Source organism: Eublepharis macularius, chromosome 4 (genome assembly GCF_028583425.1).
Source record: "Eublepharis macularius isolate TG4126 chromosome 4, MPM_Emac_v1.0, whole genome shotgun sequence".
Taxonomy (NCBI): Eukaryota; Metazoa; Chordata; class Lepidosauria; order Squamata; family Eublepharidae; genus Eublepharis; species Eublepharis macularius.
The window spans coordinates 97,104,103-97,122,293 of NC_072793.1; the positions used below are offsets into that span (position 1 = coordinate 97,104,103).

An 18,191-nucleotide genomic window follows, 5' to 3' on the forward strand; every position below is an offset into this window, starting at 1 on the left:
GAAACAAGTTGCAAGCAAATGAGCATCCAATCCATTCCCCCCCTTTTAATGAGGGGAGAGTTACAATGCTGTGAGACATTCCTGTGTTCTTTAAGCACAATATGTGTCCCGTTCCCTGATGGCAATCCATATTCCCCACTGATCACTTCTTGGGTTTCCTTCCCCCACCCCCCTTTCTTTACAACTGGGGCTCATGTTTGAAAATAAAAAACTGGTGGGCACAAAACTGCCCAATTAGCAAATACAGGGACAGGGGGAAGGGGGAGGTGGTGAACAAACTGAGCTCCAACTTTGCAACGTTACTACGCATGCTCTGAATTTTTTTTAAAAAAATGACGTCTGCTCCAGCCCCGCAAAAGGCAGCTTGAAACAGATACTTCTCAACTCATTTGGAATAAGAAAGCAGACACCAAATCGCCTTGAGGTCATGCAGTGCAGAATCCTAGGAGCCCAAGCCGATTCAGCACTGATCAGCGTGAATACTCAGCATGAATACTCAGTAGTGCTTACAGTTTGCAGTGCGGAATGGGTCTTATTCTAAAACAGAAAATATTTCATATGAGGGGTTTTTTTTTCAGTGTCCCCAAAATCTCAAAGTCATTTTTCACTAATTTTTCCAAGCCATTACATCTGTAATCAGAACTAATGGTTTTTGATTGAACTATTCTCCATGAATTTGTGCAATTTTAAAAATCCATCAAAAACAGTTGCCATCATGTGGCACTGAATTTGTTATGCATATTTGCACTAGTCCTACAGCCAGTTAGCATGACTTCCCAATACAGCGTATGTATTTGTGGTGATTTAAAGGTAAGGTTTACAAAGGTGGCCATTAATTGAGCGTCTTTCCTTCTTTTCTGATCCTGCTGTAATCCCACTGTAAGGTTTGGTCCAAACATGCAAACATAGCCCAAAGATGTTTTAAAGGCCATTTTATGAGGGTGGCTTTTCATCCAATGGCACCGAAGTAAATTAGCTGCCCTTGCATAAAATCTGTATTTGTGAAATTAGCAAATCCTTTTTAATATCATTTGCTATTGGGTAACAATGGATTTATCAGCAGCTGGCAGACTTTAACTACAGACTGAACGTGTGAGAGCATTAGGTAAAGTTGCCAACTCCAAGTTTGGAAATTCCTGGAGATTTGGGGGTAGAGCCTGGGGAGGGTAGAATTTGGAGTGGGGGAGAGTTCAGCAAGGATGTGATGCTATAGAGTCCATCTTCTGAAGCTGCCATTTTTTTTAATCCAGGGGAATTGATCTCTGTAGCCTGGAGATCAGTTGTAATTCTGGGAGAACTACAGTAGCCCTAGTGTTAGGAGCCATCTGCAGTGGCTTGTTGTTAGATGCTCTAGTGCAGGAAAAAAAAGGTGAAACTGAGTGCCTAGCTTTCTCCAACAAGAAAAAAACAGGTAAGAAATAGTGCTAAGGGCAAACCCATGATATTCAGCAACAGTGCAGTTTAAACATGCTTTTTGAATCCTCAGACTGCCTCCCAGGAGAACAGAAATATTTCCCATGGGGCCACACTGGGCACTGACATTTCTACTGTTATAGAAAAGGATTTTTACAAGGGCTCTTGCTGTTGTTTTTAATAGTATATATTCTAACTGCATATTGCCTAATTTTACTTTATTGTAGCTGTAGGCTTTCCTTGTCCCCAAGAGGCAAGTTAAGAGTCAGCATTAACATCAACATGATGCGACATCCCCCCATGGGTCAGTAATGACTCATTGCTTGCACAGAGGACTACCTTTACCTTTTTTACTTTACACCTGTTTGGCTATGGCTTTGTGGGAATCCTCAATTATTCAGAATGATTCTGCTGCCAATATTTTGATTGCAGCATTAATTAAAAACAGAATTTTATTTGTGGAGCTGTCCAGTAAGCTCTCTTATTTACCTCTTTAGATCCCTGTACAAAATTGCCAGCCACTGAAAGTAAGCTTTGTACAGTGATTGTTGGTTGCTGAGAGTCATATGTCCTGTTATTTTATCACTGTCTTAGTACCTGAAACACAGGAATTAAGATATTTGACCTCCTGTCTTTCAGAACATGGAGACAGTTCCCTTCCTGAACTCAAGTTCTAGTTATAGATCCCCCCAAGTCCTATGAGAAGATTTAAAATCTTAGTGCTGCAGGTTGGGTTGCAGTTACCACAAAATTTACTGGAGTCCTGGGAATAAACATAGCACTTAGCTGAACTGCAGTATGATTTCTGAAGTGCCCTTTCTGTACCATTTGCTGCTTCAATAAATTTGTAGATCAGGACAGAGGTGGAATTTGTGTTCAAAGCGCAATGCCACCTTTATCAATATAAGAGAAATGCTCATTAAGGTATTTGCATGAGTGTAGCAAAAGAGCCGAAGCATGATGCTGTTCCAGGTCCTGTTAGGAGCCTAGAAAAGGGAATGGATCCTCACTTGTACTCTATTTATAGTCTGGCAGCTTGCTGGAAGCAGATGAATTACTGGGGCAGAAGTGGCTCATTTTATTATATCCTGAGCATGAGCTGAGAAATCCCTTAGAAAGTGAGCAAAAACGGGTGGCAGTCCTGTTAGAAGGGGAAATGAAAACAAAGCTTGAAACATTCATCTTTTTGTTTTTATAAGGCAGCTACTTTTCCAGTTCTCTGTGCAAATGTTTTTTATTTGATACCAGGAAGAGGCCTGGTTTATGGCAGCCTTCGCCAAACCCGAATTCTGAATTTTCCAGTTGTCAGTTGGAAATTGATGCTTTCAAACTGCCTGTAGTCAGGCAGAATGACCAAATCTGGATTGGACTTCCGTAGTACCTCTCAGGCTCTGTTGCCTCCATCTTGCAGAGTACTATTGAAGTTTCTTTGCTCATATCCAGCCATCTATTTCTAAGTGTTGTCATATGCAACACATTCTGTCATATGTAACACAATAAACAGACACCAGAAAACTATAAAGGAGGAGGCCTGCTGTTTGGCACAGCCCTTCTTCAGCTTTTTCCTGTGCCAAAATAGCTGGTACACCTCCTTTTTCATAGTTCTGTGATTCTTGCATCATACTTCTTTGTTGCAAGACAGAGGCTTACCCTCCAGCCCAGTAACCATGAAGGTTATGCTAGGGTCAGGACTACACATACTCTACAAATGAAAATAAAACATAACCTACCTCCAAATCTGCCCAATCCAACCACACAATATGGATGCTATTATGAATATTAAAGAGTCAACATACTATTTGTAAAACTATACCCCAAGCAGCAACAACAACTACAATGGTGACTACTAGTAGTTTGGTATAGTGGTTAAGAAGAGCAGCAGGACTCTAATCGGGGGAACCACATTTGATTCCCCACTTCTCCACTTGAAGTCATCTGGTGACCTTGGGTCAGTCACAGCATTTAGGAGGTCTCTCAGCCCCACCCACCTCACAGGGTGACTGTTGTGGGAATGATAAAGACATACTTTGTAAACCACTCTCCGTGGACGTTAAGTTGTCCTGAAGGTTGGTATATAAATCGAATGTTGTTGTTGTTATTACTAGTGACAGCAACTCTAGTTGAAGATTGATAAATCCAAAACTACTTGGATTTATTGGTCTTTAAGTAGATTTACCAATTTTGGGGCGGTCGGGCTGCTCTGCCTTAACTAGATGAGAAGCGGACATTCAGCAGGTGACACTTTCCCCCCATTATTGCATACCTATGTTGGAAAAAGTTTTACCTACTGAATTTCTAGCAGGTTTCTGAAAAGATACCAAGCTTAAGTAATGAAAGAGGAGACTAATGAGTGCTAGCTTGCTGAAGATTCTATCAGCTTCCACCACAGTCTTTGGCACTGTGTAAAAATCAGTAGGGCTGTGCACACTTCACTGAGAATTAGTTGCCACAGATTCAGTCTCTATATTGAAATCTTTTCTTTCTTGATTATGTTTAAGTTCTTCCCTAGTTACTGTACTTTTGCCTGACTGTAGAAGAATTGGAGGATAGACTGGTGTCTTTTAGCTTCTTTTTGTTCCTTTTCTTTTTACATTTCTGACTGCCCATTTCTATTTATAGCCACCATTAGATATGGCAGCATAGGGGGGCGGGGGGGAGGAGCAGGTAACATGCTGTGTCTGCAATCCTGCCAGAAGCAGCAGCTGCACTTACTCCCACTGTTCTTACGTAATTTTGTTCTAGCCTTCCCATCAAGTGTCCCTCCCTCCTAGGGTTGCCAGGTTCCTCTAGCCTCCCGCCGGGAGGGTTGGGACCTTGCACTTACCTTTATCCGTGCTGGTTTGCTCTGGCGGCGGCGTGATGACATAACTTCTGGAAGTGATGTCATCGCGCCAGCCGCAGGAGTGCTCCCACACTCTGCATGGCTCTGATTCAGCCAGTTTGGGACCCAAATTGGCTCCAAACAGAGTGCAGGGACGTTCCCGCAGTCAGTGCTACAACATCACTTACAGAAGTGATGTCGCCACGCCAGGTGGGAGCACAAGCATGGCACATGCTCCTGAGGTGCCTGCCATTGACAGGCAAGCTTCGGGAGTTTGCCCCCTCCCATCAATTGCCCAGTGATAAATGGACAAGGTGGCAAATCCCCAGGAGTTTGCCTTTCACCGACAGGCACCTGGGAACCCTACTCCCTCCTGCTTATGCACAAGGAACTATGGGAGTTGTGGTTCTTGATAGGGTTGCCAACTCTGGATTGGGAAATTCCTAAGGTTTGAGGGTGGAGCTTGGGGAGAATAAGGTGTAATGCTATAGATTTCACCCTCCTAGGCAGCCATTTTCTCCAGGAGAACTAATTTCTGTAGTCTAGTTATTAGTAGTAATTCTGGGAGTTCTATGGGCCCACCTCAATATTGGCATCCCTATGCAGGAGGCCCAGCAGTTCAGAATGCTGCTTCAGATTGTTGCTCTAATATTGCTTCTGATTGCTCAAGCAAATCTCACAAGAGATCTGAATAGTAGATCCAGAGAAATAAGAGTTTATATATATCTTCAGGCACAACAAACGATTTATCCTTAGTTTTTTTCCCTCATGACAATGGGGCCAGCAGATCCCTCTGGAAGGATTGCCAACTTCAGCTTGGGAAATTCCTAGAGATTTGGAGGTGGAATCTGAAAAGGGTGGAGTTTGGGGAGGGAGCTCAGCAGGGACGTGATACTACCCACCGGAGCTGCCATTTCCTCCAGGGGAACTGGTCTCTGCAGTATGGAGATCTGTTGCAATTCTGGAAGTTCAGCCCTCACTTGAAGGTTGGTAGCCCTAACCTCTCAGTCCCGGTAAACTGTACCCTTAAACCCGCCCCCCTCCCAAGTGCCTTGGATGGGAGACCCAGATCTGCTAGCAGGGAAAACAGAAGGACAGCTTTGCAAATAGGAGGCACATTCTTGCAGCCTGATCCTATACATGTTTCATCAGAAGAAAGCCCACTCAATTCAGTGAGACTCTCCTCCAATTAATTGTGAAATGATTGCAGCTTTATTCAGCAGTACGTCTCACTGATTTCAAAAAGGGCTTACAGTTAACTAGGAATAGGAGTCCATCCTTACAGCTCAAACCTATATATGTTTATTTTAAAATATTTCAGCTGAATTTTTAACTAGAAGTAAGTCCCACTGTGTTCAATGTAATATAGGCCCAAGTAGGTTGGAACAACATCAGTAATGTACATTTATCAGCTTGGAAGGAAATTGTGGTGGGGCTGTGGGAGGGAGCAATATGATACCGGAAGGGGAGACTGCATTTCAGATTACATCAGTAAGGCTTTTTTTGGTCAAGCCAGTTACTTCTACGGAAGCATACATGAAAAAGCATGTATATATCTGGCCAGTTTCTTCATACCTTCCATGCATCTGACAAAGAGAACTGTGGTTCTTAAAAGCTTATGCTACAATAAAGTTGGTTAATCTTAAAGGTGCTACTAAACTCTTTACTATGAAAAAGCAATACACTTTCCCTCTTATCCACCACAGGGCCAGGAACAGCACCAAGTATGACTTTGTCATACAGAAATTGTTTGACTGAATTTCTGTAATCAGTTTTTTCACCTAACTGAAAAAGCATTGCTGCTCCACCCCCCTCCTTCACGTGGACTCTTCATGAGGACTCTTTAGCCCTACGCTCTTCTTAAAAACAAGCAGCTCTATAAATCATTAATTCCAAAATTCTGTGGTATCATGGAATAATATTTGCTTTACTGAGATGGGGCTAGACCTGATTAGCCCTAATGCAGGAAGTATAATTTTAACATGTTATATAAAGCATTAGAAACCCACTATGTATGGCTCTCAAACTTTTGAAGATTATCATGTGCACCTCAAATCAATTTGGCCACCCATGTTAGAGCTCTACTGCAAATTTCCTTGAGAAGTTTTCTGTTCTGAATAAACATGCGTGTGTACTTATAATTAAACACATGCTACATGTAACCTGCGGGGTGAGTTAACAGAATTATCACATTCTGTGGCAGCTTCTTTATGTCTGGTGCATATATTACAACAGCCAGATGAAATCACTCTGCTTCGCAACTTTCCTCCTCATTGGAATCATTTGTGTGCAGTGGCTGACTCTCTGTGCAGATTAAGTGATTCTGTGCACACCACAAAACATGAGATTCCCCCCACCCTTCTTAACCATTTGCTATGGCTTGGAGATCATCACCCAATCTGAGCTATGAGCCACCGCACACAAATGGTATAAAACAATTTTAAGTAGCCTCTGCTGGAGGACCCAAGGAGAATAACCATCTTATAACTTAGAGTCTCTCTACATGAGACATTTTGGCTCATGTTCCTCAAGTGTAAGGAGCTGCAATGTTATCCTGGAAGCATAGTTTAAAAAAACAGAGCAGGAGATGATTCCTCAGAGAGTTTGTTAATTTCGTCTTTACCTCCCAGAAGGCTCTGTCAATTTCACCTCTTCAATCTAAAATTGTGTGGGATCACAACCAGAGGGCAGCAAGGAATGGAAATGGGCTGGAGCTGCCTTCCAAAACCAGGCTTGGACCTGGAGAGGTTATAATGGGCTGAAGTTTCCCTTCTGCCATTTCACAGCCTCTTCACACAATCCAGTGTATAGCAAAGCGTTTGCCCTGCTGCCGGCTCTGTTTTTTTAAACTACCCTTCCCAGTTGCCATTGCATCTCCTGACATATGTTCTTCACATGTCAGATGTCTTCTGTAGAGAGACTCTTAGTCAGAATCAGCCGTGAAATCTGATTTATTTACCTAGCAGGAGGAAGTTCCCTGTGATAACCATATCACCTCACTTTGAAGTACTTCAAGGGTATTTAAATGCTTTGTTAGACCATGTGTTTACCATTCTTCTACACCAGAGAGTATTTGTCATTATAACAGCTGGTTACAGCTTAAATCTGTGGGGTTGGGGGGTTTGTTATGTAATGTTTTGACTAATGTTCTTGGCAATTAATCTTCCAGCCTTTTTTTAAAAAAAGACATATACTGGCAAATATTTGAGCAAGTCAAAAGCAGAGCTTGTGCACATAAATTCAATAGCTGCTGGGGACTCAAGCAACAAAGCAGCCAATTGTCGCACAGATGTTACCAAACAGTTCATTACTAGCTGGCTGTGTCAATTTATACATTTGTATAGATTACATCCAGATGAACAAGTTTTAATGTGCTGACTTTGAAAATTGTGCCTATCAGTGACTGTTGGCCATGAGAGCTTAAAGATGCCTCCATTATCAGAGAAACTATACCAAGTGCTGAGGACTAACAATATATGATGGAATTACCATTAGGTCTGGTGATCTGCTATATACACCTGCTTGGAAACAGCTAGATTAGATGGACATTGGTCTGATCCAGCAAGGAAATTCTTATATTCTTATGTTTATAGTTATTTCTAGAATTGTTCACAAACATTTGAATGGGATATTAAAATGCATTATTCTACAGTGCAGACATGATTGTGAAATTCTGGATTTAACAGATGATATGAAGAATGCATCACAGTTTTGTTCAACATGCACTTTTTGTTTCAACTTCTAAGTACAGTTGATCAGGTCTGCAACATGGGAAACAGGCATTTGAATATGGTTTGGCAATTTAATTTGAGGAATGTATTTTTCTATTCCTATGGACAGGTGCAGTCCTCACATATTGCGTGAAGGAGAATTTTCTGTTTGTCTACAGTGCTTGATGACCACTATAACATGTGGCAAGGAGGCCCACATTTGAAAATACCATGCATACTTTATAGTGCTATCTGCAGAGACAAACATAGACAAAGAGGAGTTCAGCTTTTGTTGTAACATGTGAAACAGCCCAATGGGTAGTCATTACCAGTGGCCAGTTACCAGAAGATTAGCATGGCCCACGGTCAAGGCTGAGACACAATTATTATTTTTTGCCACTAAAAAATTACATCCCAGCTTTTATTCTTAGGGGAAGGGAGTATCTGTCCCACATAGGAAAATGTGGTAGGTGCTATTTCTGTGAACATTAAAAACATTATAATTTGAGTAGCAATCATGTGGGTTAGTGTGATATCATTGCAGAGACGTGTGAAATTCAAAAAGCAATTCAGGCAACAAACATGACATCTTCCAAACTGAGAATTGATCCTCAGTGCATGCCTAAACAGATTAGCAAGAAGTAATAATGTTACTTCTCAGTGAAAAATTGACTGTGGTATTTGCACTATACTTCAGGCTATGAAAAAGCCTACATCACACAACTTTGGAAATGTTCAACTTTGGGCAAGCCAGATGGCTTTGTTTAAAAAAGAAAGAACCAGCCAATAAGACAGTGTAGTTTAAGCCCCTGGGTTGAGGACAGAGAGCACACATTTCTAAATCTGCAAAGCCAGCTGTTTAGATCTTACAAATGTTCTGTCTTTCCCCGGGGGCCTGCTGAAATCAGGATCTATCATCAGGAGACAGACTCAGCATTAATGCCAGGATGAAAATGTGGGCTATGCTTCAACATCATTTAATTTTTAAAGAAAAAATCTAGTTGTACAAGGTTTTTTTTAAAAGGAAATTGCATACATTACTCTGAATAACTAATTACCATCAGAGCAATTTTCTAAAAATCACATTTTCCCGGCAACAATATGTTGGAAAAAAGCAGTATTCCCTGCAACAGAAGTGCTACCTGGAGAAATGACATTTACAACAAATGAGTAACAACTGTTCATTTGTTGGGTTGTAAATTGAGCATTTGGACAGTCCCAAGAGCATTCTCATTTTTCTGATAGGAACTTGGCGGGGTGGGTGGGGAGTATTTTTAATTATATGTATAATGTTCTATTTTCTTGTGTCCATTTCATAAGGATGCAAGTTTATTGCCTCCTAAAATTTCAAAGTTTCTCTTAGGTTTCTTTGACATCAAAGTGCTAAGGGTCAGAGTACAATGGAGATTTTAAAAATAACTATATTACTTCTTATGAGGTTAGGAGCTATCCTCACATAGGTTTGAAAATTGTTATGGGAGATGTTTCACCTTTTGGCTATAGTAGTTGTTTATAGTGATTTTGGGGCTTTATAGCCTTCCTAGATTGCCTGAGACTCTGACCTGGAAGACTAGCCTAATCTCGTCATATCTTGGAAGCCAAGCGGGGTTGATCCTGTTTTGCATTTGGATGAGAGACCACCATCACAGTAATACAGGGTAACAACATAGAGGCAAGCAATGGGGCAATGGCAAACCCACCTCAGTTTGTCTCTTACCTTGAAAACCCTATGAGGTCACCATAAATCAGCTGTGGTGATGGCCCTTTACATACACAGAATGCCTGAGGCTTGGTGTATACATGCAACAGAATGAGGTGATAGATGTTTAGGGTCAACAACTCTAGCTTGAAAATTCCTGGAAATTTGGAGAGGGGTGCCTGAGGAGGGCCAAGTTTAAGGGGGGAGGCGGCTCAGTGGAGATGTGCTACTATAGAGTCTACCCTCCAAAGCTGCAATTTTCTCCAGGGAAACTGATCTCTGTGGTCTGGAGATCTACTGTAATTCTGGGAGAACTCCAGGCCCCACTTGAGGTAACCCTTCTTGAGGCTTCTGAGGTGATATAACAGACTGAACCACTTCAGAGTGCACATGAAGGGATCACTTTTTAATACTTCCCTTATGTAAAACCTCCATGCAATTAAAAAAAATACATCAAAAAGAAAGATGCAGGCCTAGCACATTCTGTGCTTGTTTTCTGTTTACTGGGGGGGAAATTTTAATTACCAACATTCAGATGTGGAATCCTCCATGTGGAGTCTGAAGTGGCACAGTCCATTCTACCACTTCAGCAGTCTGCCATCTCATGCTCCTGCATGCGTAGACCAGACCCTAATTAAAGCTGGAGATTAAAGCAAATGAAGTGAATTGTTTATAGTAGTTTGTTATGGAATCTAATGTATTTTTTCCTTTATCTTTGCAGGAATCCACTAAGCCTTATTCCTCAGACCTGTCCCGTAGCCCCCAAAGCCTGAGTGACACTGGGTATTCATCTGATGGAATCTCTAGCTCTCAGAGTGAGATCACAGGCTTAGTGCAGCAAGAAGAAGAACAGCTGAATGAAACAGGAATTGTAGAGCAGAGCCCCCCAAGTCCATCTGAACTCACTAAACTGGAAAGTACCATGCGCCCATTGTTGGAGTCAAAAGATTTGACTCAAGAGCCTTCTGATAGGGGGAAAACCTACCATGAATTACGAGAAGAACAGAGGCAGAGGCAGAGGCCTCGGTCCCTTTCCATCACTCCAGAAGCCTTTGATTCTGACGAAGAGCTTGAAGATATCATGGAAGAAGATGAAGACTCTTTAGAATGGGAGAACCAGAGGGAACAGAGGGAGAGCATGGAGTCTTCAGATGACTTTGGCAGCAAGCTGCGCCATGACTATGTGGAAGACAGCAGTGAAGGAGGAGGGTTCTCTCCACTACCAACTAGGCAGAAAGCCAGAGAATCCAAGATGACCGATGAAGAGTTCATGAGGAGACAGCTCCTGGAGATGAGTGCTGAAGAAGATAACCTTGAGGAGGAGGAAGAATACGATCGTGTAAAATACAGCATTACAAAAAATGGACACAAGCCTGAGTCTGAAAAAAGCAGGGACGCCAGCTCGTCCAAAAGGCGTCTGCCTCACAGCTCTGGCAGTATATATGAAGAGGAAAGTAAAGAGCTGGAAAGTACTGAGGATGATATGATTACATCTCAAGGAGGTTTGCGACGTTTCAAGACCATTGAGTTAAACAGCACTAACAACTATGGCAGAGACATGGAAATTAGCCAGGAGACAGACATCAGCCTGGATCGAGAACCTGAGCTGGAGATGGAGAGTCTGACAGGGTCCCCAGAAGACAGATCAAGGGGTGAATATTCCTCTACCTTGCCAGCCACAACACCCAGTTACACTTCAGGAACCTCCCCCACCTCTATTTCTTCCTTGGAGGAAGACAGTGACAGCAGTCCTAGCCGCAGGCAGAGACTGGAAGAGGTTAAACAGCAGAGGAAAGCCCGGCATCGGTCACATGGCCCTTTGCTTCCAACCATAGAAGATTCTTCTGAGGAAGAGGAGCTGCGTGAGGAAGAGGAGCTGTTGAGAGAGCAGGAAAAAATGCGAGAGGTGGAACAGCAACGCATCCGAAGTACAGCACGCAAAACCAAACGAGATAAAGAAGAATTGAGGGCACAGAGGAGGAGAGAGAGATCCAAAACCCCTCCTAGCAATCTTTCTCCCATTGAGGATGCTTCACCCACTGAGGAACTGAGGCAAGCTGCAGAAATGGAAGAGCTACACAGATCTTCCTGTTCAGAATATTCGCCCTCTATTGACTCAGAAGCAGAGGGATTTGATGGCATTGCCTCCAAGTTGTACAAATCTGGCAGTGAGTACAATCTACCAACGTTTATGTCCCTTTATTCTCCAACAGAAAAAACTGCTAGTTCTGGTTATACCTCCAGCAAGCCCCTGAAAAGTGCTGAAGAAGCCTATGAAGAGATGATGAGGAAAGCAGAGATGTTCCAAAAGCAACAACCATCCCAACAAAGTGTCTCCTACAGCAACACCTTCCAACAAGTAGGCTACCGTAGTTCAGAAGGCCAAAACAATTTCGAATACCAGTATATAGATGATTATGGCTTTGAGAGTCGGAATGTGGATTCCTCTCAGTCCGACTACCAGAATGAACTTTCCAAATCTGGAGCAGTTTATGAAGAAATACTTCAGACATCACAGAATATTTCTAGGATGCATCAGTCTTCTTCTCTGGATTTGACTCTGGAACAGGAAGTAAAGAAGAAAGGGAGAGAAGGCCCTTATCAAGAAAAGCAGTTTTTGAATGCAGAGAGCGCTTATGAAAGCGGCCCCCTTACTCCTGGGACAAGTCCTACACAGCTATCTGCTCCTGTCTCCTTTTCATCTTCTGAAAGCAGCACAGGCAGAATAATCCCTGATGTTAGAGTCACTCAACATTTTGCAAAGGAGAGTCATGACCACCCAAAACTTCATAGTTCACCTACTGCACCCAGCTCAGTTTCAAAGAGTATAACAACACCTTATACGTACGCTAAAGGATCCAGCACAGTCACTACTGTTGTTTCTAGTCCTGTAAGTGCACCACGAATCTACACTTCTCCAACTTCTTTAAGTGGCACAGATGCACCATCTGTGTCCACTACTAGCCGAAGTTACAGTCATACAAAAATGACAGCAAGTTATGGCTCTCAAACAGAAAATATCTCCAGAGTCAAGAGTGTTACAGAGATAAGTGGGCCATCAGCAAGAGAGAAACTCCAAAGTATGACTGACAGCAAGACAAATGTATCCATGTCAACATCTAAAATGTATTCTTTCTTCAAAAGCTCAAGTCCCCCACTTTCCCCTTCTTCTCCTACTCAAAGTCCCACTCATCCTGCTCCAAGAGTTGGGTTGCCTTCTAGTTCAGCAGTGGGATGTAAATCAACTGCAGAATTTTCCACTCAAACACACAGCACAATTCTCTCATATGATGCCCCCACTACAACTGCTGTGTCGACATCTTCTATGGTAGCGCAAGGAACACAAACACCCCATCGATCTAGCTCGCCTCGCCTTGCTAGACAACAATCATCACAGGAATCCCCCTTTATGGTCATCACATTAGCATCTGATGTAGCCATTCAAACAAAGCCAATCGGTGCAAGCTCCTCCATTTCACCAGCTTCATCTCCAACTAGGCAGGGCCGTCAGCAAACAGTGCATAGTTACAGTCAGACAGTCATCAATGCAGCGCAATTCCAGCAAGAGCAGCTGCAGTCCGCTTACACAAAGACACAATCAGTGGTAGAAAGAGCCTCTGCTTCTAGTGCTGCAATGCAGAAAGTGCAGACCTCAGCTGCTGCTGACAGCATTTCTGGTGTGTACAGCTGGGGAACACTGCCTGCAGAGAACATTTCTTTGTGCAGAATATCATCAATTCCTGGGACATCTAGAGTCGAACCTGGACCCAGACCACCTGGCAGTAATATTGTAGATTTGCGAACTGCTATAAAGTCTACTCCAATCATTATAACAGACCAAGGTATGGATCTTACATCCCTAGCTACTGAAAGCAGAAAATATTGTCTCACTATGGACCAGTCACCAAGTCGGCAGTCCACAACCATCCAACCCTTAATCATCAATCTCAATGCTCAGGAACAGCCTCATGCTATCATAAGCACAGCCACCACAGTCAGCATAACTGTTGCTTCTTCCATGCTTGTGTCTCAGCCAAAGCAACCTGCAGTCTATGGAGATCCTTTCCATAACAGAATGGACTTTGGTCAAGGAACAGGAAGCCCAGTCTGTCTGACACATGTTAAACAGGTAGAACAAGCCGTTCAGACCGGCACCTTCAGAGGAATTGTGAGTGGCACTGGCATTTCTGCTTCTGGAGGCCGGCCTGAAACAGTAGGTCCACAGCAAATGAAATTTGCAAGGTATAATTTACCTAATCAAATGACACCTTTGATAAAAAAAGATGTTCTGATTACTCAGACCAGTAGCGCTCAGAATATTGTTAGTGCCATTCCCAGACCATTCCCTCAGGATCAAAGTTCAGAAGGATATAGAGGAATTCCAGTGGAACTGAAAACTCAGTCTCCTCCAGTCACCCTTGGAAGTAAGAAATCCCAAGTGATGATGGTGCAGATGGATGATATAGCAGCAGGCCCTGTAACAAAACTAATCAAAGACGAACCGCCTCCCAGTGCACTTGATCTCACTGGAATGAAGCCTGAAAGCCAAGTGGCATGCTGTGATGTAGTCTACAAATTTCCATTTGGAGGAAGTTGCACTGGAGCCTTTAATCCTTCTTCCAAGCTGCCAGAGAAAAACATTGGGGATGCAGCTCATGCTGGCAAACCTAGTGGCCAGTACTATGGAAGCAGAGAACAGGAGGCATCAGATACATACCCATATACAGAACAAACAGCACTGGGGCCCAACCCATATGAAGAGCACAGGTTCTATCCACATGGGCTGTTTGGGAGGCTGTATTCATCCATGTCTGATACTAACCTTTCTGAAATGGGTTTGAACTATTACCCAGTTAAAGGAGAGCAGCCGTTCCACTCTCCTGCTGGGGATTCGGCAGTGGATTTAACAACCATGAAACATTCATATAGCACTAGCTTTACTGAGGGAGGCTATATGGGGCATGGATTGCAATATGGTTCTTTCTCTGACCTCAGACAGGCCACTGATTTGCTAAGCCATTCATACCCAATGAGAAGATATAGCTCAGCCTCTAATATCTACTCTGATTATAGGTATTCACCAAGAGCAGACTTGGCTAATTTCCAGGAAGCCAGCCTGGCTCATTATAGCGCCACTACAGCTCGTGAAATCAGCCGAATGTGTGCAGCACTCAACTCCATGGACCAGTATGGGGGCAGGCACACAAACAGCTCAGATCTTCTTCAGTATGGCCCTAGTGCTCTTGGTGCTGGGCCAGTAGGGAGTGGAAACATCTCAGCTCAGCAGGGTTCCATGAAGCCAAACATGATATACAATCCAAATTTTCCAGAAATTCGCCCAGGGTTTGGAAGCCTAGCCCAATATAATTTCACCAGACTTGGAAGTGTCAGACAAGTACTTCCTTCCACAGCCACTGTACGAGCTGCTGATGGCATGATTTATTCAACCATTAATACGCCAATAGCATCAACCCTTCCCATAACCACCCAACCAGCTTCTGTGCTACGACCTATGCTCCGAGGCCTATATAGACCCTATGCTCCAAGCAGCATCACACCTGTCCCTCTGGCCAGCTTGACCAGAGTGCCTCTTGTTACTCCAAGGATGTCCCTTGCAGCGCAAGGCCTGTATCGCTATCCAGTGCCCAGCAGACTCCCAGCAGTTCCCACAACATCAGTGATGGAAACGCCAATGTATTTGGGAAAGCCCATTAGCACCACAGCATCTAGCACTGTAGCCACTAGTGTAAGTTCAGCAACAGTTTCCAAACCTTCAGTTCCAACTGCTGTTGTGCAAAGGCCTGAGCAAGCAGGCACTGTCACTCAAGAGGAGGTGCCTGCAGCAACTTCTGGAGTGCAGAGTACTTCCAGGGACCCCAGTCAAGGACCACAGCAGCCAACACAAATACCAGTTCAGAAGCAGCAAGCAGAAGTTCCACAATCCAGCGTCACTAGCAAAGGGGCCACAGAGAAGGAAGAGAAAGAGAAGGAGGAAGAGAGGCAGAGGAAGCAGCAGGAGCACATCCTCCAGATTGAGAGGGAAAGAGTGGAGCTGGAGAAACTGAGGCAGATGAGGCTCCATGAAGAGTTGGAGAGAGAACGTGTGGAGTTGCAGAGACACAGGGAGAAGGAACAGATGCTGATGCACAGGGAGATCCAGGAGTTGCAGTCTATAAAGCACCAGGTCCTGCAGCAGCAGCAGGAGGAGCGCCAGGCCCAGTTTGCTCTGCAGCGGGAACAGTTGGCCCAACAGCGCTTGCAACTGGAGCAGATCCAACAATTGCAGCAACAGCTGCAGCAGCAGTTAGAGGAGCAGAAGAGGCAAAAAGCCACCTTTCCTCCTGTATGTGACCAGGCAGGAAGGATCCCTCCCCAGAGTGCATCAGAAATAGCTATAGAAATGCAAAAGACCCTGGCTCAAAATGGGCAATACTGGCCACCCCTAAGCCAGTCCTTTATGGCTACTGCAGCTGCAGGGCAAGATGGGCAAATGCAGCCTCGTTATCCTGCTCTCCAGAGGCCCCTCACTAACTCAGCCTCTGAAATGTCACTACAGACAGAAGAACAGTGGGAAGCCAGTCGAGGCATTAAGAAGCGCAACTCTATGCCACGTCTTCGGGATGTATATGATAAAGAGCCTGGCCACGAGCCCTATGTTGTGAAGAAGATTACAGACAGCAGCGTACAGACTGATGAGGAGGATGGTGAGGAGCGCTTTTATGCATCCCGGCGGCGCCGTACACGACGTAGCACTGACTGTAGTGTTCAGACAGATGAGGAAGATAATGCTGAGTGGGAACAGCCAGTGCGGCGGCGGCGCTCCCGCTTCACCCGGCATTCGGACTCCAGTGCTGAAAGCAAACAAGACTCCACCACAAAAGGCATGGCCAGCATAGCAATCCAAACCATCAGCGACTGTTCTGTGCAAACTGAACCTGATCAGCTACACAGAGTGTCTCCTTCTATTCACATCATCACCCCTGACCCCAAGGTGGAGATAGTGAAGTACATCTCTGCCCCTGAGAAGACCCAACGAGGAGAGAGCCTGGCCTGCCAGACAGAGCCAGAAGCACAGCCCCAACCAGGCATTGTGGTCCCTCAGCTCACCGTGCCTACAACAATTACGCCTTACTCCTCCAACATCCAGATGGTAAGCACAGGTCCCTTAGATCCGCATGTAGTCCGACAGCAAGCACTGGTGAAGAAAAAGCCTGACCCTCTGGAAATTGGCTACCAGTCCCACCTGCCTACAGATTCCTTGTCTCAACTGGTTTCTCGCCAGCCTCCCAAATCACCTCAGGTGCTCTACTCCCCAGTCTCTCCCCTCTCCCCTCATCGGCTGCTGGAGTCATCCTTCACAACCAGTGAAAGACTCAACAAAGCCCACGTGACCCCACAGAAGCACTTCACAGCTGACTCCACCCAGCGCCAGCAGACCCTGCCTCGCCCAATCAAAACCATGCAGAGATCCTTATCTGATCCCAAGCCCATCAGCCCAACATCAGAGGAATCTGCAAAGGATAGATTCTCCTTGTATCAGCATACATTGCTTCCTGGAAGCCAGGTAAGGCTGCTTCTTGTCTAACAATTGAAATGGGTCTGATAAAATTTCTACCATCCTTTCTTAATGGCTGTGAGCTCTCCTTCCCCGAGGCCAGCCTGGTGGGTGTAACTATATTTACTATTTGAGCCAGAATGCATCACCCAGGATAAAGGAGAGTTGTTTTTAACTTTATAAGCAAGCATACATCATGAAGGATCACAGCAGGTTCTTCTCTCACATAAACCCAGCTTCACAATTTGCCTTATCCATTTACAGGTATGTGTCAGTTCCTGACAGTTAGGTCCCTCAAGCCCTCCACAGTTAATACGCAGATGTTCCAGTTGAAGTAGCTTTATTGAGATCCATACAGTACAGGTGTTCACCCGAAGGTGGCAATTGGCAGAAGTGACAATTCAAACAAAGACATAACTAATTATAGGGGAAACTTCCCACCCTCCTGGGTCCGTTGATATTCTGGCGTGAAACCCCAAAAAGGTTGCATGGGAACAGATTAGTTTAGACTACATGAAGTACAAAGCAAAATATCCCAGCCTCTGAGAAAGTTACAGTGTTTGCTGCTAGCAGCTCTCCTCAAGGACACTTGCTGGAAAAAGTGAAAGTACATATTTTCAACAGATGATGGAGGGGCCCACTGGCTCTCCTGCAATTAATATCAGAAGGTAAGACACTCTCAGATGATCACACAGAGCTACAGCATATAATTCTGGCAGACAGTATAAAACAGCATTGACCATTATAAAATGCAGAATACAATCATGGCAGGTATGCTGGCATACATGCCCCCCCCCGAAAATTCACCCCCTCTCACATTGAGCCAGGTTTGTCAGGGTAGAGTTTATGAAATTTTGTTATAAGTCTTGGAGCATTCATGTTAGAGCTTTCAATCCACTCCCTGTGGCTCTCAGCAAAATATTTCCAACGAACTAAATAAAAAAGTTTTCCATGTTTTATTTTAGAGTCTAGGATGACTTCTATTTCATGATG

General features: G+C 44.1%; 1 protein-coding gene across 1 annotated transcript in view; it reads left to right on the forward strand.

Moving 5' to 3' along the window:
• BSN (bassoon presynaptic cytomatrix protein) overlaps positions 1-18,191 on the forward strand; it is a 332,851-nt gene that overhangs the window by 278,672 nt on the left and 35,988 nt on the right. Inside the window, exons 6-7 of the mRNA XM_054976376.1 lie at positions 10,365-13,181; positions 13,236-17,207. Of these exons, the coding sequence (XP_054832351.1) occupies positions 10,365-13,181; positions 13,236-17,207 (6,789 nt within the window). The remainder of the gene's footprint in view (positions 1-10,364; positions 13,182-13,235; positions 17,208-18,191) is intronic.